The sequence below is a fragment of the Siphateles boraxobius genome, unplaced genomic scaffold (genome assembly GCF_051911475.1).
Source record: "Siphateles boraxobius isolate OS27281-9 unplaced genomic scaffold, OSU_SipBor_1 19, whole genome shotgun sequence".
NCBI lineage: Eukaryota > Metazoa > Chordata > Actinopteri > Cypriniformes > Leuciscidae > Siphateles > Siphateles boraxobius.
In genome coordinates, this window is record NW_027508799.1 from 29274996 (window position 1) to 29302420 (window position 27425).

The following is a 27425-nucleotide window of genomic DNA, read 5'->3' on the forward strand; positions in this document are numbered from 1 at the left end:
ATTACATTAGCTTATAATCTTAATGCTAACATATTTATATACTAAAAGCCCCAAAAATGTATTTTGATTTAAGTGAACCATCAAGCCATGTCTCCCTAGTTGCCAAAACAAGCCATGAATGGAGGAGAGGAGAACAATAGAGAAGCTGTCCTTGCCACAGTCATCTGGGGTGGAGCATTACTTTTGTAAAGCTTCTTTGGAACATTATATTGTGAAAGTGCTGTGCAAATAAAACTGAAAGCGAGCTCCCCCAGCAGTTTGTTTTTAGACAAACTGCCAACATTGGCTTTAGAGTTCATTAAATAGACTTTGTAAATTGTCTTGTTTGCAGATGCAGGGTGTTTCTTTATAAATGAATGTTAAAATACTATAATTCAACTCTTTCTAAGTAAGTCTTTCAATGCTGCAGGTTTTGTGAATACTCAAAACTGCAACAGGTTATAATCTCTTTGGGAATACTCTTACTATGTGCCTATTGTGACTTAAAATAAAATATCTTTGACTTTGGTGAACTTTATGTGGGTGCATCTGAATTTCATTATACATAAAATGGTTATTGGTGTAACAAGTGCTGTCTGTAATCATTTAGGCTAAATCAAAATTAATCAAAAACACATGTCATGAGAAAATTAAGTTAAAGGACTGTAATGTTAGACTGGTTCATTTTGCTGAATGATATCATTGAGGTTAAGGAAGTTTGGTCAAGTAAATATTTTTGAAGTGTTTAACTTCCAGGATTCAATGTCCTGGTCTCCTCCTTCCCAAGATTAATGTGATCATGTTAGAGTGATAAAGATCAGCAAGCTAAAAAAAAAAACACTCAGCAAACATTAGTGTCACAAAATAGTACAACATGGTCCAATGCCCACAGATTAACTGATACGTGAAGAAGGAAAACATCTTGAAAACTGTGATTTTGCTGTTCTGATCATCATGAGAATTAGCTGTGTGAAGAGTTTGTTTCCAGTCTTGTCTGTCGCTGTGGTGTTTCTCTATATGAGTTCTGTCAAGTGGGAAATCCAAACTCAAGAAAAGCAGCTTCACCAAGTCCAGCAGAATTTCTCGTTACACAGCGCACTTCTCCTCAACAAGCTGGACAAACTGGAGGCTCATTTATACGCCGTTGGTGAGTTTATAATGTTTTGCAATGAAATTTGACAAAAATAATTTGTTGACCTGTTGTTTTACATACCCTTTAAGCCCTCTTTAAAGTTGTACCAAAATTGACTCCATTTATTTTCTGATAGTTCACCCAAAAATGGAAATTCATCATTTACTCAACATTATGTCATTTAAACCTATTTAATTTAACCTGTTTTTTTTCTTCTGTGGAACATAAAATAAGATATTTCTGTCTGCCTGTCTGCGTGATATATATGCAATGCATATAATTTTTGCTCAAGCAAAAGTTTTCCGTCAGCAATGCAATTAAGTGCTTTTGATGATAAACATTTTTCAAAAGTATTTTTCAAGTCTTGAGAAATAAATGACTGAGAAAAATTACATAACAATGAAAAACTAAAGGTGAATTACACCTTTATGTTTACATTGTCATGCAAAATATTATTTAAATCACTATTTTGAGGAAACTTGGTTGGATTGTATTAATGTAATTTAAAGTGATTGTAGACAATGATTTTCAAATAGATAAAACAACAAAAATCTGTTAATATGAGCTTTAAGGTTTCAACTTAGCTGGTTTACCAGAGTAAAAAGTTCTAACGAATTTTATTGACTTACTTGCAGAAGAGAAAAGCCTCAAATTAAGAAACGAGAAGAAACCAGTGAAGAAGCCAACAAAGAAGCTGTTTCCAAACTCTGAACTCTTCAAGCAATGGACTGTGGAACTTTCTGAGGACGACCAGAGGAAGGCTGAGGATCTCTTCCAGAAATACGGCTATAATGCCTTCCTCAGTGACCAGATGCCTCTGGACCGGGAGCTGCCAGACACTCGAGACCACGGGTGAGTTTCACACGTTCATGGAAACACTCTGACGTTCTTGATGGATTCATCAATTTTCCTTTTGTCATTGTTTTGTAGATGCATTGGCCGTGAATATCCGCACAATCTGCCCACCATCAGCGTGATACTGATTTATCTGGATGAGGCTCTGTCTATCATTCAAAGAGCCGTTTGCAGCATCATCAACAGAACTCCAGCCCACCTGCTCAAAGAGATCATACTGGTGGACGACCACAGCAGAAATGGTTTGTTTCTCTCAAAACCTCATCAAACCTAATAGTCTCAGATGCATATTATAAACAAACTGAGCTAGTCATTCTGGATGTATGTCTTCCACAGAAGAGCTGAAGACACAGCTGAATGTTTATGTCAGCTCCATCAATGAGAAGCACCCAGGCCTGGTGAAGATGGTGACCCATCCAGAGCAGAAAGGCCTGTCCCAGGCTAGAATCTCAGGCTGGGAGGCTGCCACCGGAGATGTGGTTGCCATCTTGGACGCCCACATTGAGGTCCATGTCAAATGGTGTGTAATTTTGTTATTTTTACATTTTATTGTATTTCAGCTTTATTTCAATTAACGAAAATGATTTGAATAGCTTTAATTTTAGTTAACAATGACAACACTTGTGAACAGCCACCACAGACACATGAACATTATAACAGTGTAATAATGAAATTACAATTTCTCAAGTACTCTCTCACTTTTAGGGCGGAGCCTCTGCTTGCACGTATCCAGGCTGATCGCACGCTGGTCCTGAGTCCAGTGTTTGACAAAGTGAATTACTATGACTTGGAAGTGATAAACTATGCTGCCTCTGCTCATGGTTTTGACTGGGCTCTTTGGTGCATGTATGTGTCTTTCCCACAGAAGTGGTATGATCAAAAAGACCCTTCACAGCCAGGAAAGTGAGTGTGTGTTTTGTCTAATATTGTTTTTAAGATGTGACTCCGTATTAAAGAGGCTTTTGATGCTTTTTTCCTTTCCCGTGTGTAATGCATCTGTTAGTGCATGTATAAGATCTGGAAATTTACTACGTTTTCCTCAAAATGGATTTATTCTATCTAATAGAAAACATTGCTCTAGACCTGCCCAAAACGCATCGATCGAAGTCCAGATATATAACTTCTGTAAACTTCTGTCACAATTGACTTTCATACCTGTCATGGCGCAGCTCTAAGTAGAGTGGTGCAGGTATAACCCGGTAGACTAATTCACGGCTGGTTCCTTCGAGATTTTCTTAAGGGTTTTTATAATGGGGTTTTTGTAATATACGTTGAAGAACAAAACTTCAAAGTATCGTCAATTTATATTTACCACAGGCTTTATTTACTCATAAATTAAAAAAACCCATAAGAAAATCTTAAGGGAATCAGCTACGAATTAGTCTTCCGGGCTCTGACGTCATACCTGCACCACTCTATAAGGTGTATGAAAAAAAGGTGAGACACAATTATGGTATGGGGCATTACATATCTGACACACGCTCGACCAATCACAGCGCATTGGGTCAGCCGGCCAATCAGAGCACTCTGGGCTTTCCGGAAGGAGGAGCTTTATAGAAATCAGAGTGTGTCTGACAGACTCGGAATAGAGCGGAATATGGAAAAATAGTTTTTGAACATTAACGCATGATAACTACTCTAGTACACCCAATAAACAAAGTAACTACCTTTTTAAAATAGCATCATATCACCTCTAAGTTTAAGTTGTATGAAAGCTGTTTCACAGTGACAATCGTTCTGTTGAGCTTATGTTGCTATATATTTTGCTCTATTAAATCCGTTCTCTCCGCCTGTTCTCCAGGAGTCCCTCTGTAATGGGAATACTTGTGGTTGATCGTCTGTTCTTCGGTGAGATTGGGACTCTGGATGGAGGGATGCAGGTTTACGGAGGAGAGAATGTTGAATTAGGAATACGGGTAAAGCACATGGTCATTCTACCGAATTATATTATATTAAACTCTATATATTATACTATATTCAGTGTTGATTTTTCTCGCCTCAGGTGTGGCTGTGTGGAGGAAGTGTAGAGATTGTTCCCTGCTCTAAAGTTGCTCACATTGAAAGGGCGCACAAACCCTACATTCTTGACCTTAGTGGTGTAATGAAGAGAAATGCCCTCAGAGTGGCAGAAGTTTGGATGGACGAATATAAGAAAAATGTCCACATCGCCTGGGGTGTCCCCATACAGGTAGATCTAATGAAAAGATTCAGCCACACAAATTCTGGATGTTCAAGACCAGTTTTAGGAGTCTTGATGTGTTGATTTTGTCAGGTTCGGTTTGAGACCATGAAAGTAAACCGAGATGTGTGTCTAAAGGTTTTGAGGTTTGAAATGTTAAATTGCCTTGGCTCTTCATTAGATTTATGATCTGTTCTCTCCTTTTCACACAGAACCATGGGATAGACATTGGTGATGTTTCAGAGAGAAAGAGACTGAGAGAGAGGCTGAAATGCAAACCATTCAAATGGTATTTGGAAAATGTCTATACGGCATTAAATCCTATGAATGACTTACTTGGTTATGGAGTGGTGAGTGACATATGGTTCACTATGACTCAAGAGAGTTTCATATAAAAGAGGTTTAATATAATGTCATTATTTCTATCTTACAGCTTATTAATGATCTGCAAACAAGTTTATGTTTGGATAAGGGACCAGCTGAGGAGAACACTCCCATTTTATATCCTTGTCATGCCTTTTCCTCACAGGTATAATCTCTTCTCTTCTCTTCTCTTCTCTTCTCTTCTCTTCTCTTCTCTTCTCTTCTCTTCTCTTCTCTTCTCTTCTCCTCTCTTCTCTTCTCTGTATTTTTGAGGAATATTTGACACACTTTAGTCTCTTCTCACACAGGCATTTTACTATACAGCAAGTGGTGAGATACTTGCTCATCCCCTGCCGCTCTTTTTACACGGTCGGAAGCGTTGTTTAATTGATCCCGGCTTAGGGAGGGTTCCAGAGCTGTCCTGGTGTTCAGACACTGAAAAACAAAAACACATGTACTGGGACTTCAAACAGGTGAACAAACCCCAAATACTGAGAGGATACTGTGGTATATCACAATCTGAACATTGCATGAAAACATTTTCTTTATCTTGTTTGATTTTCAGGGACAGGCCATACAGAACAGAGACACCAAACGCTGTCTGGAGATCAGTGCTGAGCAGAACGTAAAAAACGTTTTTATTCAGGAATGCAGAAACCAGCACTGGAGGATACAACATGTAATTCAGGATTTCTGAAACGCAACGTATAATCAATTTAGATAAACGCAGCTGAAATTCTGGAGCACGTTAGAAAAAACAAAACTGGAAATGCAGCTATGCACTGAAAGAATGTAGGTGCTAAAAATGGCACAAAAGTATCATATCTGATGAGAAATTTAAAATATAACTGATACTCAGAAATAGGATTAAAGAGAAAAAGAATGATTGTAACAGTTCAAATAGAAATTGTAATATATGACAAATTAATTGCAATTTATTTATTTTTTGTCCAAGTCGTGCAGCCCTATATAAATAATTTTAAAATAAAACAATTAAAATAAAACGCTTAACTAAATAAAGATTAACATTTTTTATCTGTTTACCTACATGTCATGTGACTGTTAACTGACATCAGATATATGTGAATATGCGAATGTGCTGTGCTGTTACATTACTGAAATATTAACTCAATATTAACATAATTATTTTATTATTTGGCTGACAAATAAGTTTGAGAACTCCTGATATAGAGCAAGTGAACTCTACATAGTTTACAGAAACTTTACTAAATCAAAGTCCTTTTCAACATACCACTGAGATAAGTGTCAGTTTCAGTTTTTCAGAAGTAAGTTTCTATGTAAATATATGTGAATTCTCTTCTTGAAAAAATAATAATTGAATAATTAAAAAAACTCAATGAGCATGAATAGTACATTGTCAAATTTATAACTATAAAATGGAGGATTTTAATGAAATGTTGAACTTTCTGTTGTGAACGTAAGTGAGGACCCAAAAGCGGTTTAACAAAAACAGAGTCTTTTAATGTAAACACAGGAAAGACACGGATCCTCTTCAGATGTAGATAATGGAAAATAGACAACCCGCAGAGAGGGCGACAAAATGGAACAAAAAGTCTTTCAAATAAATACAAAAGAGCCTTTTTAGCAGCAGAGGAGAATAGCTGGGTTAGCGGCGACAGGCTGCAGGTCTCTCTGGGTAGGCACGGGTCGTAGAGGAACAGTGGTACCTGACCTTTTGTTGCAGCAGATAAACTGGACACAGTACAAACGACAAGACAGTTAGCTGAGTACAGGATGCACTTGCCAGGCGGATTCCGACAGGACAGGACAGGACAAAGGTGAAGCAAACGAGACGATAGTTTGTTTCTAGCATGAGAAACTCAAACGAGAATCTGACAAAGAAAGAGGCAGGAACAGAGAGAGAAATAGAGACCTAATCAGAGGGGAAAGGGAACAGGTGGGAAGAGGGTGAACGAGGTAGTTAGAGGAGATGAGGAACAGCTGGAGGAGGAGAGAAAGAGAAGGTAACCTAATACGACCAGCAGAGGGAGACAGAGTGAAGAGAAAGAACAGGAACAAGACATAACATGACAAGACATGACAGTACCCCCCACTCAACGAGCGCCCCCAGGCGCACTCGAGGAGGAAACCTGGCGGCTACGGAGGAAATCATCGATCAGCGAACGGTCCAGCACGTCCCGAGAGGGAACCCAACTCCTCTCCTCAGGACCGTACCCCTCCCAATCCACTAGGAACTGATGACCACGGCCCCGAGGACGCATGTCCAAAATCTTACGGACCCTGTAGATAGGTGCGCCTTCGACAAGAATAGGGTGGGGGGGGGAGGATGAGCGGGGGCGCGAAGAACGGGCTTAACACAGGAGACATGGAAGACCGGGTGGACGCGGCGAAGATATCTCGGGAGAAGGAGTCGCACCGCGACAGGATTAATGATCTGAGAAATACGGAACGGACCAATGAACTGCGGGGTCAACTTGCGAGAAGCTGTCTTAAGGGGAAGGTTTTGAGTGGAGAGCCATACTCTCTGACCGCGACAATATCTAGGACTCTTAGTTCTACGCTTATTGGCGGCTTTCACAGTCTGCGCCCTATAACGGCAAAGTGCAGACCTGACCCCCTTCCAGGTGCGCTCACAACGTTGGACAAAAGCCTGAGCGGAGGGGACGCAGGACTCGGCGAGCTGAGACGAGAACAGCGGAGGTTGGTACCAAGACGCAGGGTTACGAAAAGAAAGGCTGCGTAAGATGCGACCCACAGTCTGATTGGCCCGTTCGGCTTGACCGTTAGACTGAGGGTGGAAGCCGGACGAGAGACTGACGGAAGCCCCAATCAAACGGCAAAACTCCCTCCAAAAATGAGACGTGAACTGCGGACCCCTGTCTGAAACGACGTCTGACGGAAGGCCATGAATTCTGAAAACATTCTCGATGATAATTTGTGCCGTTTCTTTAGCAGAAGGGAGCTTAGCGAGGGGAATAAAATGAGCCGCCTTAGAGAACCCATCGACAACCGTAAGAATAACTGTCTTCCCCGCTGACGAAGGCAGTCCGGTGATAAAATCTAAGGCGATGTGAGACCACGGTCGAGAGGGAATAGGAAGCGGTCTGAGACAGCCGGCAGGAGGAGAGTTCCCGGACTTAGTCTGCGCGCAGACCGAACAAGCAGCCACGAAACGACGCGTGTCACGTTCCCGAATGGGCCACCAAAAACGCTGACGAATGGAAGCAAGCGTACCCCGAACGCCGGGGTGGCCGGCTAACTTGGCAGAGTGAGCCCACTGAAGAACAGCCAGACGAGTAGGAACGGGAACAAAAAGAAGGTTCCTTGGGCAAGCGCGCGGCGACGGAGTGTGAGTGAGAGCTCGTTTTACCTGCCTCTCAATTCCCCAGACAGTCAACCCGACAACACGCCCCTCAGGGAGAATCCCCTCGGGGTCGGTGGAGACTACTGAAGAACTGAAGAGACGAGATAAAGCATCAGGCTTGGTGTTCTTAGAGCCCGGACGATAAGAAATTACAAACTCGAAACGAGCGAAAAACAGAGCCCAACGAGCCTGACGCGCATTAAGTCGTTTGGCAGAACGGATGTACTCAAGGTTCCTATGGTCAGTCCAAACGACAAAAGGAACGGTCGCCCCCTCCAACCACTGTCGCCATTCGCCTAGGGCTAAGCAGATGGCGAGCAGTTCGCGGTTTCCCACATGATAGTTACGTTCCGGCGGCGATAGGCGATGAGAAAAATACGCGCAAGGGTGGACCTTGTTGTCAGAGAGAGAGCGCTGAGAAAGAATGGCTCCCACGCCCACCTCTGACGCGTCAACCTCGACAACGAACTGTCTAGAGATGTCAGGTGTAACAAGGATAGGTGCGGATGTAAAATGATTCTTGAGAAGATCAAAAGCTCCCTGGGCGGAAACGGACCACTTAAAGCACGTCTTGACAGAAGTAAGGGCTGTGAGGGGAGCTGCCACCTGACTGAAATTACGGATGAAACGACGATAGAAATTCGCGAAGCCGAGAAAGCGCTGCAGCTCGACGCGTGATTTAGGAACGGGCTAATCAATGACAGCTTGGACCTTAGCGGGATCCATCTTAATGCCTTCAGCGGAAATAACAGAACCGAGAAATGTGACGGAGGAGGCATGAAAAGTGCACTTCTCAGCCTTCACATAAAGACAGTTCTCTAAAAGGCGCTGGAGGACGCGTCGAACGTGCTGAACATGAATCTGGAGTGACGGTGAAAAAATCTGAATATCGTCAATGTAAACGAAAACAAAGATGTTCTGCATGTCTCTCAGGACGTCATTTACTAATGCCTGAAAGACAGCTGGGGCGTTTACGAGGCCGAAAGGAAGAACCCGGTATTCAAAGTGCCCTAACGGAGTGTTAAACGCCGTCTTCCACTCGTCCCCCTCCCTGATGCGCACAAGATGGTAAGCGTTACGAAGGTCCAAGTTAGTGAAAAACCTGGCTCCCTGCAGGATCTCGAAGGCTGAAGACATAAGAGGGAGAGGATAACGATTCTTAACTGTTATGTCATTCAGCCCTCGATAATCTATGCAGGGGCGCAGGGATCCGTCCTTCTTCTGAACAAAAAAAAAACCCGCTCCGGCGGGAGAGGAGGAGGGGACTATGGTGCCGGCGTCGAGAGCTACAGACAAATAATCTTCGAGAGCCATACGTTCGGGAGCCGACAGTGAGTATAGTCTACCCCTGGGGGGGAGTGGTTCCCGGAAGAAGATCAATACTACAATCATACGAACGGTGCGGAGGAAGAGAGGTGGCCCTGGACTGACTGAACACCGTGCGCAGATCGTGATATTCCTCCGGCACCCCCGTCAAATCACCAGGCTCCTCCTGTGAAGAAGAGACAGAGGAAACAGGAGGGATAGCAGACATTAAACATTTCACATGACAAGAGACGTTCCAGGAGAGGATAGAATTACTAGACCAATTAATAGAAGGATTATGACAAACAAGCCAGGGATGGCCCAAAACGACTGGTGTAAAAGGTGAACGAAAAATTAAAAAAGAAATGGTTTCGCTATGATTACCAGAGACAGTGAGGGTTAAAGGTAGCGTTTCACATTGAATCCTGGGGAGAGAACTACCATCCAAAGCGAACAAGGCCGTGGGATCCCTTAACTGTTTAAGAGGAATGTTATGTTCTCGAGCCCAGGTCTCGTCCATAAAACAGCCCTCCGCCCCAGAGTCTATCAAGGCACTGCAGGAAGCTGACGAACCGGTCCAGCGGAGATGGACCGAAAATGTAGTGCAGGATCTTGAAGGAGAGACCAGAGTTGTAGCGCTCACCAGTAGCCCTCCTCTTACTGATGAGCTCTGGCTTTTACTGGGCATGAAGTGACAAAATGACCAGCGGAACCGCAATAGAGACAGAGGCGGTTGGTGATTCTCCGTTCCTTCTCCTTAGCCGAGATGCGGATACCCCCCAGCTGCATAGGCTCGGAACGCGAGCCGGCGGAGGATGATGGTAGTGAAGCGGAGAGGGGAGCAACGGAGAACGCGAGCTCCTTTCCACAAGCTCGGCGACGAAGATCAAACCGTCGCTCTATGCGAATAGCGAGTTCAATCAAGGAATCCACGCTGGAAGGAACCTCCCGGGAGAGAATCCAATCCTTGACCTCCGCGCGGAGACCCTCCAGAAAACGGGCGAGCAAAGCCGGCTCGTTCCAGTCACTGGAGGCAGCAAGAGTGCGAAACTCAAGAGAGTAATCTGTTATGGATCGATTACCTTGACATAGGGAAGACAGGGCCCTGGAAGCCTCCTCCCCAAAAACAGAACGGTCAAAAACCCGTATCATCTCCTCCTTAAAGTCCTGATACTGGTTAGTACACTCAGCCTCCGCCTCCCAGATTGCCGTGCCCCACTCACGAGCCCGTCCAGTAAGGAGAGATATGACGTAGGCGATACGAGCCGTGCTCCTGGAGTAAGTGTTGGGCTGGAGAGAAAAAACGACATCACACTGAGTGAGGAACGAGCGGCATTCAGTGGGCTCCCCAGAGTAACACGGCGGGTTATTGATTCTGGGCTCCGGAGATTCGGAAGCCCTGGAAGTGGGCAGTCGATCGAGGCGGAGATGGTGAATCTGTCCTGTGAGGTCGGAGACTTGGGCGGCCAGGGTCTCAACGGCATGTCGGGCAGCAGACAATTCCTCCTCGTGTCTGCCTAGCATCGCTCCCTGGATCTCGACGGCTGAATGGAAAGGATCCCGAGCCGCTGGGTCCATCTTGGTCAGATTCTTCTGTTGTGAACGTAAGTGAGGACCCAAAAGCGGTTTAACAAAAACAGAGTCTTTTAATGTAAACACAGGGAAGACAAGGATCCTCTTCAGATGTAGATAATGGAAAATAGACAACCCGCAGAGAGGGCGACAAAATGGAACAAAAAGTCTTTCAAATAAATACAAAAGAGCCTTTTTAGCAGCAGAGGAGAATAGCTGGGTTAGCGGCGACAGGCTGCAGGTCTCTCTGGGTAGGCATGGGTCGTAGAGGAACAGTGGTACCTGACCTCTCATTGCAGCAGATAAACTGGACACAGTACAAACGACAAGACAGTTAGCTGAGTACTGGATGCACTTGCCAGGCGGATTCCGACAGGACAGGACAGGACAGGACAAAGGTGAAGCAAACGAGACGATAGTTTGTTTCTAGCATGAGAAACTCAAACGAGAATCTGACAAAGAAAGAGGCAGGAACAGAGAGAGAAATAGAGACCTAATCAGAGGGGAAAGGGAACAGGTGGGAAGAGGGTGAACGAGGTAGTTAGAGGAGATGAGGAACAGCTGGAGGAGGAGAGAAAGAGAAGGTAACCTAATACGACCAGCAGAGGGAGACAGAGTGAAGAGAAAGAACAGGAACAAGACATAACATGACAAGACATGACACTTTCAGTAAATCGATGGACGGATGGAAGTTTGTTTCGTCATAAAATCATTGAATGTTAATTTTTTTTTTCATTTTTTTTTTCTTTTTTTTAAGTAGTCTTCCTAACAGCGCTCGAAGGTGCATGTTGTCACAAAATATCAGTGTCTATTAAAGGAATAACCAAAAAATGTTTTTTTTCCCATCTTTTACCTGCCCTTAAGCTGGGTGCACACTGCGATTTTGGCCACGATTTGGCCGTCTGAGACAAATTTTGCAAATCCTAAAATAATCCTCTGATCCTAGATGCCTAGGGTAAAATCTGAAGTCTTTGATCGTCAGTTTGACATGTTCACTGACAGCCGATAAATGACCGTTACGATCAAATGTTAGCTCCGACGAATTGCAGGCAGTGTCAGAAGATTTGACTCACAGTCCTGCAGTGTGACTTCTCCTATGACGACAGTCAAATTGTCTTCGTTTTCTCAAGACAAGCCATGATGAAAATTAACGTTAGAGATTTCTTTGTAGCCACCATTTCAATCCCACATGTTATGCAGCTCACATTCAAAGTGTCATTGATTGATGTTGTAAAACTCCTGACAAGTTTTCTTGCGTGTGTCCATTTTTAAGGCGCCTTGACTGTCATACAATCTGACTTTTATGACAACTGAGATTGATACAGTGTGCACCCGGCTTTACACAAATATTGTAAATGTTTTAATACACAGATATTTAGCAGAACATCCAAACTGTTGTGTTTCAAACAACAAATGAATGAAAGCTCCAAAAAGGACAGAATTAGTCCATATGACTTGTGTATTTCTGGTTTTCTCAAACCACATGATAACTTACTGTGATGAATGGTTCAAAATGTAAGTCGTTATTCAGTGAAAATCTTGTGCTTCTGGAGCATTTCAAATCTTGAATCTGAGATTCACACCTAGCTTTTTTCTTTTTGTGAATCTATATGTTACATTTCATAAAGAAGCTCAAGATAATATACAGGTGCTGGTCATATAATTAGAATATCATCAAAAAGTTGATTTATTTCAGTAATTCCATTCAAAAAGTGAAACTTGGATATTATATTCATTCATTACACACAGACTGATATATTTCAAATGTTTATTTCATTTAATTGTTATTATTATAACTGACAACTAATGAAAATCCCAAATTCAGTATCTCCGAAAATTAGAATATTACTTAAGACCAATACAAAAAAAGGATTTTATAGAAATATTGGCCAAATGAAAAGTATGAGCATGAAAAGTATGAGCATGTACAGCACTCAATACTTAGTTGGGGGTCCTTTTGCCTGAATTACTGCAGGAATGCGGCGTGGCAGCGAGTCGATCAGTCTGTGGCACTGCTCAGGTGTTATGAGAGCCCAGGTTGCTCCGATAGTGGCCTTCAGCTCTTCTGCATTGTTGGGTCTGGCGAATCGCATCTTCCTCTTCACAATACCCCATAGATTTTCCATAGGGTTAAGGTCAGGCGAGTTTGCTGGCCAATTAAGAACAGGGATAACATGGTCCTTAAACCAGGTACAGGTTTCTGGATTCTGGATTATGTGCCTCTCCTCTCTTCCTCCAGACTCTAGGACCTTGATTTCCAAAAGAAATGCTAAATTTACTTTCATCAGAGAACATAACTTTGGACCACTCAGCAGCAGTCCAGTCCTTTTTTGTCTTTAGCCCAGGCGAGATGCTTCTGACGTTGTGTCTTGTTCAAGAGTGGCTTGGCACAAGGAATGTGACAGCTGAAACCCATGTCTTGCATACGTCTGTGTGTGGTGGTTCTTGAAGCACTGACTCCACCTGCAGTCCACTCTTTGTGAATCTCCCCCACATTTTTGAATAGGTTTTGTTTCACAATCCTCTCCAGGGTGCGGTTATCCCTATTGCTTGTACACTTTTTTCTACAACATCTTTTCCTTCCCTTCGCATCTCTATTAATGTGCTTGGACACAGAGCTCTGAGAACAGCCAGCCTCTTTAGCAATGACCTTTTGTGTCTTGCCCTCCTTGTGCAAGATGTCAATGGTCGTCTTTCGGACAGCTGTCAAGTCAGCAGTCTTCCCCATGATTGTGTAGCCTACAGAACTAGACTGAGAGACCATTTAAAGGCCTTTGAAGGTGTTTTGAGTTAATTAGCTGATTAGAGTGTGGCACCAGGTGTCTTCAATATTGAACCTTTTCACAATATTCTAATTTTCTGAGATACTGATTTTGGGTTTTTCATTAGTTGTCACTTATAATCATCAACATGACTCAGGAATGAACAATTGAAATATATCAGTCTGTGTGTAATGAATGAATATAATATCCAAATTTCACTTTTTGAATGGAATTACTGAAATAAATCAACTTTTTGATGATATTCTAATTATATGACCAGCACCTGTATACTGAATCTGTTGCATCCAAACTTCTTAGCTTCTGCGACAGTTGACTAAGCATCAGTGATGCTGCACTTTTACACAATAGCCACAAGCATGGCAGGACCAATGAGTCTTATAGAATAACTGGAAGCAGAAAGGAAATACCTTTATTAGACCACAGCTACAAAACAAAACTGTCTGTGATGACATTCGTGCTCGAGCATTTAAATCATAAGAATTAGCTGTGTGAAGAGTTTGTTTCCAGTCTTGTCTGTCGCTGTGGTGTTTCTCTATATGAGTTCTGTCAAGTGGGAAATCCAAACTCAAGAAAAGCAGCTTCACCAAGTCCAGCAGAATTTCTCGTTACACAGCGCACTTCTCCTCAACAAGCTGGACAAACTGGATGCTCATTTATACGCTGTGGGTGAGTTACTGAGATCTGTTTTGCTTCAATGTTGCTGTAGACTTACAGCAAGTAAGAAATGAGAAGAAACCAGTGAAGAAGACAACAAAGAAGCTGTTTGCAAACTCCGACCACTTCATGCAATGGACTGTGGAACTTTCTGAGGACGACCAGAGGAAGGCTGAGGATCTCTTTCAGAAATACGGCTATAATGCCTTCCTCAGTGACCAGATACCTCTGGACCGGGAGCTGCCAGACACTCGAGACCACAGGTGAGTTTCTCTCCGCCTGTTCTCAAGGAGTCCCTCTGTAATTGGAATACTTGTGGTTGATCGTGTGTTCTTCAATGAGATTGGGACTCTGGATGGAGGGATGCAGGTGTACGGAGGAGAGAATGTTGAATTAGGAATACGGGTAAAGCACATGATAGTTCTACTGAATTATATTATATTATACTCTATATATTATACTATATTCAGTGTTGATTTTTTCTCTGCTCAGGTGTGGCTGTGTGGAGGAAGTACAAGTGCAAAAACCCTACTGTATGTGCCTGACGACCTCAGTGGAGAAATGAAGAGAAATGCCCTCAGAGTGGCAAATGTGTGGATGGACGAATACAAGATAAATGTCCACATCGCAGGAATCATGAAAGAAATACATATCAAAAGACAATTCTAGCAGTTTCGATTTTTGTGTTAAGAGTGAGATGTGAAAATGATTTTCTTTGTTGACACATCAGTTTCCTGCATTGACACCCTGACATACTTAACCTGATATCTACTGTGAATATATCAGGTGTTTGCTAATTATTTGACTAGTCAAACAACCAGTGTTCCTGTTCTTGTCTTCTCCTGCAGAACAATGGGATAGACAATAAACAGGATAGGATAAAATAGTAATAATATTTAAATTCAAAGTGTACTTTATTGTTTATGGAGGTAAGGAGGAATGTCAGCAAGTACTAACAGAACTTCTACGGCAAGGGAGCCACATCAGACATCTGTGTTTATGTTCAAATATAAATGCTGTTGAACTGCAGGATACTTTGTATAAACATCATAGACTAAACTTGGTCAAAGTAGTATGTCAAATAATACTCTCAGCATTTAGTCAGTCCTTCTGCACAATGCGCTGATTTTTTATTCCTCATTTGAAACCCCCTAGTTTTGTAAAGTAACTACCCAGCTAACAAAATCTGTTCTAAATACTTTACACTAACATTCCCATTAAGTTATGTCAATTAAGTCATTAAGTCCCATGAAGATGTTATTTCTGAATGTTCTCTGAACATAGACAATAAGGGAACATTCCATTTTATCATATTGCAAACATTATGGGAAGGTTACTTTTGAATGTTCTCTAAACATTCCATAACATCTAAAATATGTTAGACGAACATCCAACCAAAATGGGTAACAGTAAAATTTGATTGCGATGGTCCACTTAAGACATTCTACTAACTAAACTGTAAGTCACTTTCCAACTATATTAAGGATTAAGGATTTTTATTGTCATTCCAGAACATGGTACATGAGCTGGAACGAAATTAGGTACTGAGGTTCGGTTAAAACCACTCACAAATAAATAAATAAACTATTAATCCTGAATAAATACAATAAATACAAGTAACAAATCATACACACCCATATATACACACTAAAAACCCTGAAAATTAGCAGCATAGTAATAAAATGCAGAGTAACTTTAGGACAAAAAGTTCAGTTTGTTCAGTTCTGGAGTGTAGCAGAGTTGATAAGTCTGACAGCTTCTGGAAAGAAGCTGTTCTTTAACCTGGTTGTTCTGGTTCTGATGCTGCACAGCCTCTTGCTGAGGGTAGAGGGACAAATAGTCTATTGGCAGGGTGGGAGAAGTCCTTCATTATGACGGCAGCCCTAGTAATCTGTTGATGTATGTGTCTCCGGTTGCCGGGAGAGTGCATCCAATGATTTTCTCTGCCGTCTTAACCACACGCTGCAGGGCCTTTTTTTCTGTAACAGAGCAGTTTCCATACCACACTGTAACACACGAGGTGAGAATGCTCTCCACCACACAGATACAAAAAGATACAAGGACTGTAGCTCCCAAACCAGCCCGTTTGAGCCTCCTCAGAAAATACAGCCTTTGGTGAGCCTTTTTTACCAGGCTACTACAGTTGGTTTTCCAATTGAAGTTGTCGTTAATGTGTACTCCGAGGTATTTGTAGCTCGAGATAAATTCCACCTCAGCCCCCCCAATGCAGATGGGAATGGGGATGGTTCCTGTTGGTTTTTCTGAAGTCCACAATCATTTCTTTAGTTTTTTCCACATTAATGCAGAGATTGTTATCCCTGCACCAGGCCACCATGTGTTCCACCTTTAATCTGTAAGCTGGCTCGTCATTCTGAGAAATGAGTCCCACTACAACAGTATCGTCTGTGAACTTGACAATATGGTTACTCGGATGTCTGGTGGTCTCTGGTATAGTGAGTCTAATGCTAGGACGCAGTGGTGTTTAGTGGTGTTAGAGGCTTCTTTTGTAATCAGTGATACTCTTAATGCTAGCCCACATTCTCTGGGGGTGGTTGGTAGAAATTGCCCCTGTATCTTAAGAGCATAGTCAGCCTTAGCTCTTTTAATGCCGGTACACAATTTTCATCTTGCTACTCTAAGTGCCTAAGTGTCGCCGTTCCTGAATGCTGAATCTCGTGCTCTCAAAAGAGATCTGACCTCAGCAGTCAGCCAGGGCTTCTGATTAGGGTGGATAGTTATTGTTCTGGTGGTAGTAACATCATCCACACACTTACAAATGTAACAGATGACAGAGGATGCATACTCCTTCAGATCCTCCCTGAAGACCTGCTAGTCAGCACACTCTAAGCAGTGTTGCAACACAGAGGCAGTGTTACTGGGCCACACCGTGATTTTGTGTTGGTCTCATTGTCTTCACAACAGGGCTGTAGGAGGGGACAAGCATAACAGAGATGTGATCAGACATTCCAAGACTAGGAGAAGGGAGCTCTCTGTAGGCTCCGCATCTATTTGTGTACACACGATCGAGGGTATTGTTCCCCCAGGTTGCAATAGTGGCATGTTGCTAAAACCTTGGTGTAATGTCCATCAAATTGGCATGGTTAAAATCTTATCGCAATCACATAAAATGCGTCCGGGTGCTTGTTTCGGAGAGAGCCTATGTTTTCATGTAGTTCCCCTATAGCGCCTCTCTAGCTTTTGCGCTCGGGGGGGTGTAAAGAACTACGATGAACACCGCTGTGAGCTCACGTGGTAGGTAGTATGGTCGGCATTTGATGGTCATATATTCAACAGAGAGCTTCAGAGCAATGAGTGCTAATAATGGAACAGTTAGTGCACCATCCTTTGTTGATATACACTTAAAGTCCACCTCTCCGAGTCTTCCCCGACAATCGACTCCGGTCGGCCCGGTGGAGTAGCATGCCGCTAATCTGGAGCACTGAATCTGGTACATTGTCATTAAGCCATGTTTCTGTTAATACAAGCATGCAGCAGTTCCTCATCTTCTTGTACACATTAATTTGCAGCCTTAGTAAATCCATTTTTTTTGTCCAACGCCCGGACATTGGCTAAAAAGAGATACGGAATCACCAGTCTGTTGTTGTTAGCCTTTAGCTTAGCCAGCAGGCCGGCTCGCTTGCCCCTCTTCTGCTTCCGAGCAGACCTTTCTCTTGACTCTGAGCCGTCGTATCGTGCAACGCTATGCCGTTGTCCTCAGAAGCGCCATCCTGCCCAACTCTGACTTCCGGTTCTGCGGTAATTTTCTTCATACTTAATTTTGCAGAGTTCAAGTGGGTTGTACCTCACAAACCTTCTTGCACACATAAATTAGCTATTCCTTACTATAGCCAGCGAATCCGGCAAAACACTAATAGTTGAACAGGGAGATCGAGAAGCCGCTGCGCTACTTCGCCTAGCTATAACATCATAACTAGCCAGAAACTGACCATATATGTCAACTAACTCTCATTATAGTATTTGAAGACTGTTAGGGTTAGTAGAATAAGTTGACATGTAGTTGCAAAGTTACTTCTAGTCAGTAGAATTTTTAAAGTGGACTCGAAATAAAGTGTAACTACAATGATGTATAAATGTTTTTGTGCTCACGTTTTGAGAAAATTATTAAAAATTATATTAAAAATAAGACCAGAGAACTGTGAGCGAACGTCCTATTAACATTACCGGAAGAACGTTTGTCCATAGCTTTGTGAGAACCTTGCCAGAATGTTAGCCAAAGGTCTGAAAACCAGGGGCGTCGCTAGGCCCTTTTTATGGGGGCTTAAGGCTTAAGCCACCCTAAACTTCTGCCTAGCCCCCCTAAAATTGTGTGATTAATGTAGGCTGCTACACAAATTCGTGTTCGCTTCAGTCTTGTTATATTCAGATTCAGCGCCTTCTTCATCTTCAATCCGCAGCGGCGCCGAGCAGAGAGCACGTCAGAAACAGACGACCCTATGCAGACGACAGTGTGTGTGTTCATCTGAGCCTCATTGGTCTGTCACTGCTCGTCAATGTCAGAATATTTGAGATGACCAATCAAATCAAAGTAGGCGGGCTTTATGTTCACAGAAGCTGCTGAGCGCGCATTTTAACAGTGCGACTCGACGCGTACGGTCAAGTGCGAGATAAGATGTAAGTAGCTAAACTTAACATTTCATATGTGACATTTTTTTAAGTCATAAATGTTAAACGAATGACAAAAAATAATCAGGCAAACTAATATAGTTTTGTCTAATTTTGCCATTTTGAACGGAAAATAGGCCTATATAACGTTATAAGTTAGACCTATTTTCAGTTCAAAAAGTACGTGACTTATGTAATGTAATAATTTACTGAGGGGACAAGAAACATTAACAAAGCCGTTTTCATCATGTTAGGCACACGATTAATAATCAATGTGTACATATTGAGAATATAATACAAATTGTTGCCTTTAGTAAATTAAAAAAGCTCAGCTTTAGGAGGGGAAGAGAAAGGGATGAAGAGACTGAGAAAAAAAGAAAGAGTGATGGAGATGAGGAGAGAGCAGGTATTGACAAATAATCTACTGCCCACTGACATGGTTTTTAAGCTATTTCTTATCCTTTTATTTGGTCTTAAAAACATCTTGAAATGCACATATCAAAGAAATAAAAAATGTGAACCCCCTACCAACCTCAAATTTAGGACCTCTTTGATTATAAAGCCCTGTCTACGGCCCTGTATTAGGCATACGATCAATAATGAATGTGTAGCCTACATATTGTGAATGGATTTAATAAACTTAATTACCTATAGCTTTAGTAGCTTTCAGTAAATAAATGAGAAAATGATTCATAGGCAAAATCAACCTATCAGTTGACCCTATGTTTACTTTCTTCACTGACAGACAAAAAATGAAAAGCCTATATCAGTCAAAGCTCAGCTTTAGGAGGGGAAGAGACAGGGCAAGATACAATTAAAGAGAAAAAGAGTGTGATGCTGATGAGGAGAGAAAAATAATCAGCTGTCTGTTATCCAATTTTTTTGGTCTTCAAAACATCTTAAAATATGAAGATCAGAGAAATCAAAATTTTCTCGGGGAAACACAGAACCCCCCTATCTGCCCTACCTCACATTTGGGACCGCAGTGATTATAAAACCCTACCTAAAGCATTAGATCCTAAACTAAAGTGTTACCTTTTTTTATAATAATAAAAAAAAACATACCTTCATTGGGGGCTTAGCCCCCCTAAAATGAAAATCCTAGTGACGCCCCTGCTGAAAACGTTTCCTGTTAGCTCGGTAATAATAATAAAAAAATACAGTCCTCTCCTCTTCTGTTTGTCATGGTTATGAATTATCTGCTACGAACTTATTCCACTTGTCTTGCCATATCGTAAAAGCTTTATCCTGTAGTTGTGGTGACAAGGAACTGTACCTGTTAAAAAGGGGGAAAATGCAACCTTAAATTCATCTTCTACATACCTGAAATTATTTCTCAAATGAATGTGTATGAATAAATCTAGCACCTGATTGAATTCATTGCTAGCTCCTTCAGAGTGCCCAGGTTTGCACTCAGCCCTCCAATACCCACAAAGGCCTGGTAGAAATCATAGGAGAGCCCAGTTGTCCCGAATAAGGTGGGATCATCAGAACTAACCACTATGGGATGACCGTCTGACATTAGTGACGCAGCGGGGTGGTTTCGCAGATCCGAGACTAGCTTTAGCACCTGGAGAAAACAAAACACTGTTTATTCAACCAGTAACACTGTAATTCTGCTAAATCTGTCCAAATATCGTTTTTAATCACACCATGCAAAGTACAACACATTTTTTTGAAGGAATATACCTGGTTGGAAATGGGACACAACTCCACTGCCACCCCTCTTGTCCTGGAGAGCTGCTTGGCCAGAGGATGATGTACCAGCGCAAAACCATGTCCAATGCGGCTGGTGTTAAACAACAAAGCGTCTAAAACGTTCCTGTCCACATCCGTACCATCCAAATCTAAAAGCAAACACGCATAGTCCAATGTGGTGAACTCGGAGACGAGGGAGAGATGGATCCAAATGTTTTATTAGTAATATCAAAATAGAGATGGGCCCTTTCGAAACAAGCCTCGAAACCTTTGCGAATAATTTGTTTCAAAATTCGAAACAGTGATTCGGAGCGAGTATTTGTGTATGTGATTTCAAAAAGCTTTGTTTCCCCATCACTATATCAAAATACAATTAACTCAGAAACTGGAAAACGGAAGGAGTACTGAACTGAGAACAACAACATACATCCATAGAAACACAAGACCTGACAAACAGCATGGGAAACACAAGGGCTATACTGTATATACAGACATGCTAACAAGGTAACAAGACACACATGTGAATACAATCAAGGGGAACCGATGCAACAAAAGGAGTACAAAGGGACTATAAATATAGACTCAGAAAACTAGAAATATAACATAAATTCTAAACAAACAGGGAACATGTAACACAGTAAGCTTATTCCAATTCAGCTGTTATTGTACAACTACCCAGCTAAAAACATTCTAGTAAGGTTCTCTCAAATTTATGAACAAAAGTTCTTTCAGTAACATTAACGTAACAGTTGTTTTTCAAAAACATTTAGTTGGATGTTCGTCTAACATTATTTAAACATGTTTCAAAACATTCCCATAATATTTGCAAAATTATAAAACGGAACATTCCATTAATGTTTTCTCTTGCATTCACACAACCAAGAAAACGTTTGAACGTTCAGAGAACATTTCGAAATAAAGTTTTCAGAACTCAATGGGTACGTTGGCAAAATGTTCTTAGAGCATATTTTTGTGAGCTGGGTAACTGTAACTGAAAATGAAGTGAGCTACACATACCGACCTGTTTCTCCAGCATGGAAAAAGAAAGGTAGTTGTGTTTCCATCTCTGAAATGAGTGACAAGGCTTCTCGAAAGTACCAGATAGATCCTCCAGTGTCTTCACGACCTACCTACAGCAATGAATTGATCAAATCAGAGAAAAGTAATACTATTGTTATGTGCAGGGTCCTGAACAAGCCCAATTTCCTTGTGAAAAATTGGTTATTCCATTCTGGTGGCATGCCTATGGATTGTAGCCTAATTTAGGTCAAGGGTGAGATTACCAGGTCAAATCCAGCGACGATGTCTGGATATTTTCGCTGCATTTCAATGGCCTCTTGCACTGCCCCCTTCACTTGATATACATAAAGATTCCTGTGTGTGCATTCAGATCAGCAGAAAGTATATTAAACCTCCTGTCAAAACAAAATCCTAGACAATGTGATTCATCTTGAACTGAGGGTACACTAAAATGTTCCTTCTTAAATTTGCATTAATTTACGGCATAGGTTTCTTTGCTTATGTAATCTCAAGTTGATGTTTTAAGGAAGCATTATTATCCATAATCTCATCCATAATCTAAAATGCCATTATAAATGAAAAAAATGAAATGCCATTTCTTTTTTGTTTTTAAAAACGCTAATCATTAAAGTGACTGAATTAAATTAACCAAAAAGTTACACTCTTGAAAAACACTGTAGAAAATGCCATTTGGCTTAAAGGCTGTAATTCTTTAATGGTTGAAACTGAACATACACGTTTCATTAGTATTACAGCCCTTGATAATTAAAAGATATAAAAATTATTTACGTCAGAAGTAGCCTAATATTTAATTATTATTTTGGAATGGTTGGTAAATGTATTTGGATTATTTAATCTGTTCATGGGAGAAAGCAGGCAGGGGAACAACCGAGCACAAGAATTTAATGTAATGTAGTTTTACCTGTGGACAGTGAAGATTATACGAGTTCCTATGAAGTCTGGATGATTTGCTCTGAACTGCTCAGTGATGTTTCTGTAGACCTCCAGAGACCACGCTCTGTCATGAATAGTGCCATCCAGTTCATACGCCTAAACATAATATAATTTTACAATTGTTTTCAGGACAATAAAAAAATAAACATGGTTTTCACATAAAAAGCTAAAAGATTTGGATTTAGACAAGAGTTGTTCATGGATTTGTTTACATGACCAGTCTGTAAAGGACAGTATTTGAAGTGCCCCTATTGTGCTTTTTTGGATATTAGCTTTTATCTAGTGTGCAATATGGCTGTTTGTGAATGTAAAAGGTTATTGTCTACCAAAGAAAGAGCAATTCTGAACTGCCTGAATCAAGTCGTCAGTAATTACAGTCTAACTTCCTACATGAACCTACGTAGGTTTGTACATTTATGCATGTGGCAGATGCTTTAATCTAAAGCGACTTCAAGGTACACATTTACATTCTTATCAGTTATTGCTTTCCTTGGGAATCGAACCCATGTCCTTGGCGTTGCAAGCACCAACGCTCTACTGTTTGAGCTACAGGAAAGCCTGTAACAAATTTGCCTATGATTTTCATTGGCTGCCGTGATTAACGTCTACTTTGACCCGCCCTCAAACACTGTAGTTGCAGCAAAAGCCTGGAAGTGTTTGGTTTGTGTTCATGTTGAGATCTTTGCATGCTCTTCCAAAGGATGAGGACTTGCGCTGGAATGTATAGGGTAGAACTGACGCCATCGTTACTGTTCGCATCACTGTGTATCAAGTGTTGAGGAAGATCCGGAGCTTAAATTCAGATATAGTAATGGACGTTTTGTTTCCGACTCACGCTATAAGCAGTAGACCAATCACAATAGACTGGGCCGTCTGACCAATCAGTGCAATCAGAACGCTGTGTCCTAAATTGCATACTTTATAGTAGATAGCGGTACTACATTTGGTTTGAAACTTACTTCGTGACCAATAAAAAAGTATGTTCTATATAGTACGAATGTGTGTATTATGAATGAAATTCTGACTTCTTGTCATTGTCATGTGACCCACAGGATTAGTTGCATCGTTTCACTTCCATTCACATATCCTCTCCTGTGGCCTCATATGATAGTAGCCTAAAGTCCATCGAATGCACACTTCAGAATCTCGCCAGAAGTAGTAGGTCATCTGGGTACTTTTCGCCTACTCTTAAATGCTATGAACATACTACTTGGCTCACATACTGTTTTTCATATACTGTATAGAATGGAAGTCCGAAGTAGGCATATTCGTGTTTAGCATGAGTCCTTTATCGAGGCGAGTTGATGCTGCAATGTATATTGTGAGAAAATTAAAGCCTTTTTTGGCCTTGTTGCATAATAAAAATAGCAAAATAGAGGCACAGGTAAAACATGCAATCTGTTCACAAATTATTGTTGAGTTTTTCATCCAAGAGCACAAACTTAATATTGTAATGTGGTTTAAAAGTCGCAAACCTTGGACTGTCCGACCCTCAGCTCCACGTACATGATGTTGTCTTTGTAAAGCTCCATCAGAGCCTCGTAAATGTAGTCCTTAAAAACAGGTGCATAGTTGATCAGCCCAGACAGAGCCATAAAAATCTTCTCGAACCTGTCCCATGCTGCATCTTGTGTTGGATAAGACGTCTCCGGGTCTTCAGTGAAGAGTGTAAGATTCCGCATTAAACTGAGAAATTGAATTCATGTAATTAGTCTATTTTCAGTTTGTTGGTTTTGGAAGTGGTTATAATTAAATATGAATATATTAGGACACACACACACACACACACACACACACACACACACACACACACACACACACACACACACACACACACACACACACACACACACACACACACACACACACACACACACACACACACACACACACACACACACTACAATATAAATATCAGCAGTTACATTAAGGACCCATCAGCCTTCGCCATCTAGAGTTTCATGACACGAACTTGCTGTCAAACTGCCACTAAAGCCATGCTTACAGTAAAAATGTATTTGTGGCATTTGCAAACAAATGATGCTTTTCAGTGCAATAACATATCCTGAATGGCCACTGACATTTTTGTACCAGTGGTTATTTTATTCCTGATGTTGAAATAAGTTTGATCACCTGTTATCAAAGGCAGTCACATCACTCAGGCTGGCCCTCAGCAAGTCTAGTCGTTTCCAGACAAAGCATCCAAAACGTGGAAAGGGCATAGTAGTAGAGAAAAGGAACTTCAGTGACCCGTCCCACGTGAAGCAGATGTAACAACGAGGCCTGTATGTTGCATTCAGCACCAGCCATTCCACACTCACCATAGCGGAGCTGTGGATGTGAAGGGCAGCACCTGTAAAGCACAGAGTAATTTTCTCATCTGAAGGACAGATGTGCCCCAATTTTTTTTTTCTTATTTCATACCATTTCAGCACAAACTTTCAGAGATTTCATTGGTCATGTCAATCACAGTGCTGATTGCCTACGCAATGTTACAACAGATTGTAACCCCTAACCCTACCCTGCACCTTAACCTTAAAGGGGTCCTATTATCTGATTTTTACATTTCTCAATTTGTTTTAGTTTATAATGTTGCTATTTGAGCATGAAAAAGGTCTGCCAAGTTCGAAAGCACAAAGTCACTCCAAAGGGAGCTCTTCTTTATATCAGTGCAAACTGTTTCTGAATTTTCTTAAAGGGGCATTCGGCAACTATTTCAACTTAATACAACCGTTTAGAAATCATTTGGATTGTTTAATAACCTGTTCTGGTGAGAATGGTGACTTTCCCCGCTCCCCCCAACGTTCCTAGGTGGAAAACCAACCTTGCAACATGGGGACTAACGTCCCGGTAAGTTGGAAATAGGAAGTCTCGTGAGAAGCGAGAACGAGTGAGAAACACAAACTGCTTTACGGCAATTCGACATAAACACACACAATGTGTATGATGTATTACCCACCTCGGTCGACATAGCTCCACACGATAAAGTTGGCCGGCTCCAATAATAACAAATGCACATGAGCAGCGGTAGAAAGGGGGAGGAGGGGCCGCAAGTGAGTTTTTTTACAACATTGTTGCGAAATATACGCCTCACAGCTGTAGGGGGAGCTCGTTGATAAAACATGCGACAACAGAAGTGAAAATCAGCGAAGAAATAGCTAGAGTTGCCGAATGCCCCTTTAAAACTCCTCCATTGTAGTCTTGAGTTTTCTTCCGGGAACGAACAAGTCACAATATTCCTCATTTAAATAATTCCCACCCAAGACATTGTTGTATCCCAGATGATGCACTATACACTATGCACTTATACATTATGCACTATGTACTCAACCGTGTAGTCTATGAATTTTATTATTTTATTTTTAGATTATTTTGTTATTCAACATTGAAGTCTGATGCCCCTCCCCCTCCGCTATATAATGTAAGCTGCGACAGTTGAATACATGATATATCCAACTTACCACACTTCCTTTTTTCAGATTAATTAATTACATCATCCGGCTGTTTAAAATGTACATTTTCTATTTGGAATGTTCAGTGTGAGCAGACTGGGAAGAGAGGTGCTGTGACAATGTAAAATATATGAAAAATAATGTATTTTTTTAACATTCAAGCATGAAAACCTATTCTCTGACTTTGTAAAAGGGCATAATACGTCCCCTTTAATCAATGAAATTGCCTTGGTGTGATTTGCGCTGAGCTTGTTTGGGGGGGGGGAATCACACGTCCCAAATATAACCATTTTTTACCCTTTGGCATTTTCTGTAGTAGTTTGAAGACAGGACTTTTTTGCACAATGTGCCGCACTTTGAAGAAGTGATTGGCAGGTGGGAAAGGTGAATAAACCATTTCCTTCAGCTTTAGCTGGTGTAGGATTGAATCCAACTGCAGTTCAGCCGGAGTGAGCTCCACTCTGCCCCCTACTTGCTGGGAGATCTCCTGCTTCAGCATCAGATCCCTCTGATGGGGGTCTGGCATTGGATTACACTCTCTGATACACAGTAACATCAGCATGATGAGAGCTGCCCTGCTGAAGATACACCAGAAGATACGCCTCGCGCTCGTACAGAGATCCTGAGACAAGAGAGAATGATATTCCCATGCTTGTTAGTTGTTGTTTTTTTTTAAGTGATTTGTCTTTATCAAGGTTCTACATTCTTTTGTACTATGCAATTTGCCACATTTCACTTTGCAATGGATATGATTGTGTTATTAAACGCTGACTAATCTAAAAGCTCAAAGTCTCAAGACAATCTGGAGATTCTTGCGCATCTTGCTAAACATCTAAATCAAATTGTTTTCTTATTTACAGGAATGGTTTGGATGCAAGTATTAACTTGTCTATATCTTTGTCCTTTTCCTAGTTTAACGTCTTATCCCTTGTTAAAGGTCAGTTCAATAGTCTAATGTCAACTTAATTTCTTCGCAGTCATTCTGTGAAATGCATAAAAGGGTCTAAATTCACTTACTGCTGCATTTTAACTCGCTTTGTTCAAAACTAATCTTTGAACATAAATTTTATTAATAAACAATAAGCATTATTATTACTATGTACATGATCAAAATGTAACCTACATATTAATTATCATTATATTCAACACAGGTTATGTTAAATCTCACTATTTCCTTAGAATGGTTAATATTATTTTATATGGTTACTTGACCCCTAGCCTTTGCGATCAAATAATTGACATTTCTCACAATCTAATAAAGAAAACCCCAGCAATAAGAAAACAGCATACCTTAAAATATTACTATTGATTATAAATAACTCCTTACCTTCAAGTTTATTTTACTCATTACTCTCTTTTTGTTCCCTGCTATTTGTCAGACATTCAGAGAGCATGTACTTCAGCTGCCTTGTTTCTGCATGGTAAGTTCCTTATTCTGAAGGGCAGTACATGTTGAGAATGTGATGACAATAGAGCATGTGACATACTGTGAAATCTTAAATGACTCGTA

General features: G+C 41.2%; 2 protein-coding genes across 5 annotated transcripts; one reads left to right on the forward strand and one right to left on the reverse strand.

Moving 5' to 3' along the window:
- The first annotated feature begins 829 nt into the window (after positions 1-829).
- On the forward strand, positions 830-5872 carry LOC143742124 (putative polypeptide N-acetylgalactosaminyltransferase 8). Its single transcript, XM_077234808.1, has 11 exons — positions 830-1126; positions 1747-1963; positions 2042-2208; positions 2303-2486; positions 2672-2869; positions 3768-3882; positions 3969-4154; positions 4358-4495; positions 4579-4674; positions 4817-4981; positions 5074-5872. The coding sequence occupies exons 1-11, from the start codon at positions 934-936 to the stop codon at positions 5203-5205; spliced, it is 1791 nt and encodes a 596-aa protein (XP_077090923.1). The 5' UTR covers positions 830-933; the 3' UTR covers positions 5206-5872.
- A 9775-nt stretch (positions 5873-15647) lies between these two features.
- ada2b (adenosine deaminase 2b) lies at positions 15648-27409 on the reverse strand. 4 transcript variants are annotated; one of them, XM_077234814.1, is made up of 10 exons: positions 27243-27409; positions 26213-26537; positions 24597-24816; positions 23939-24149; positions 22432-22559; positions 21773-21863; positions 21511-21619; positions 20481-20638; positions 20159-20361; positions 15648-20067 (listed from the first exon to the last, which is right to left on the reverse strand). In XM_077234814.1, the coding sequence occupies exons 1-10, from the start codon at positions 27261-27263 to the stop codon at positions 19980-19982; spliced, it is 1554 nt and encodes a 517-aa protein (XP_077090929.1). In that variant the 5' UTR covers positions 27264-27409; the 3' UTR covers positions 15648-19979. The 4 variants fall into 4 exon arrangements, with proteins under 4 accessions (XP_077090929.1, XP_077090932.1, XP_077090930.1 ...); XM_077234815.1 differs by having other exon boundaries at positions 19986-20092; XM_077234817.1 differs by lacking the exon at positions 26213-26537 and having other exon boundaries at positions 27243-27292.
- Between the last annotated feature and the right edge of the window lie 16 nt (positions 27410-27425).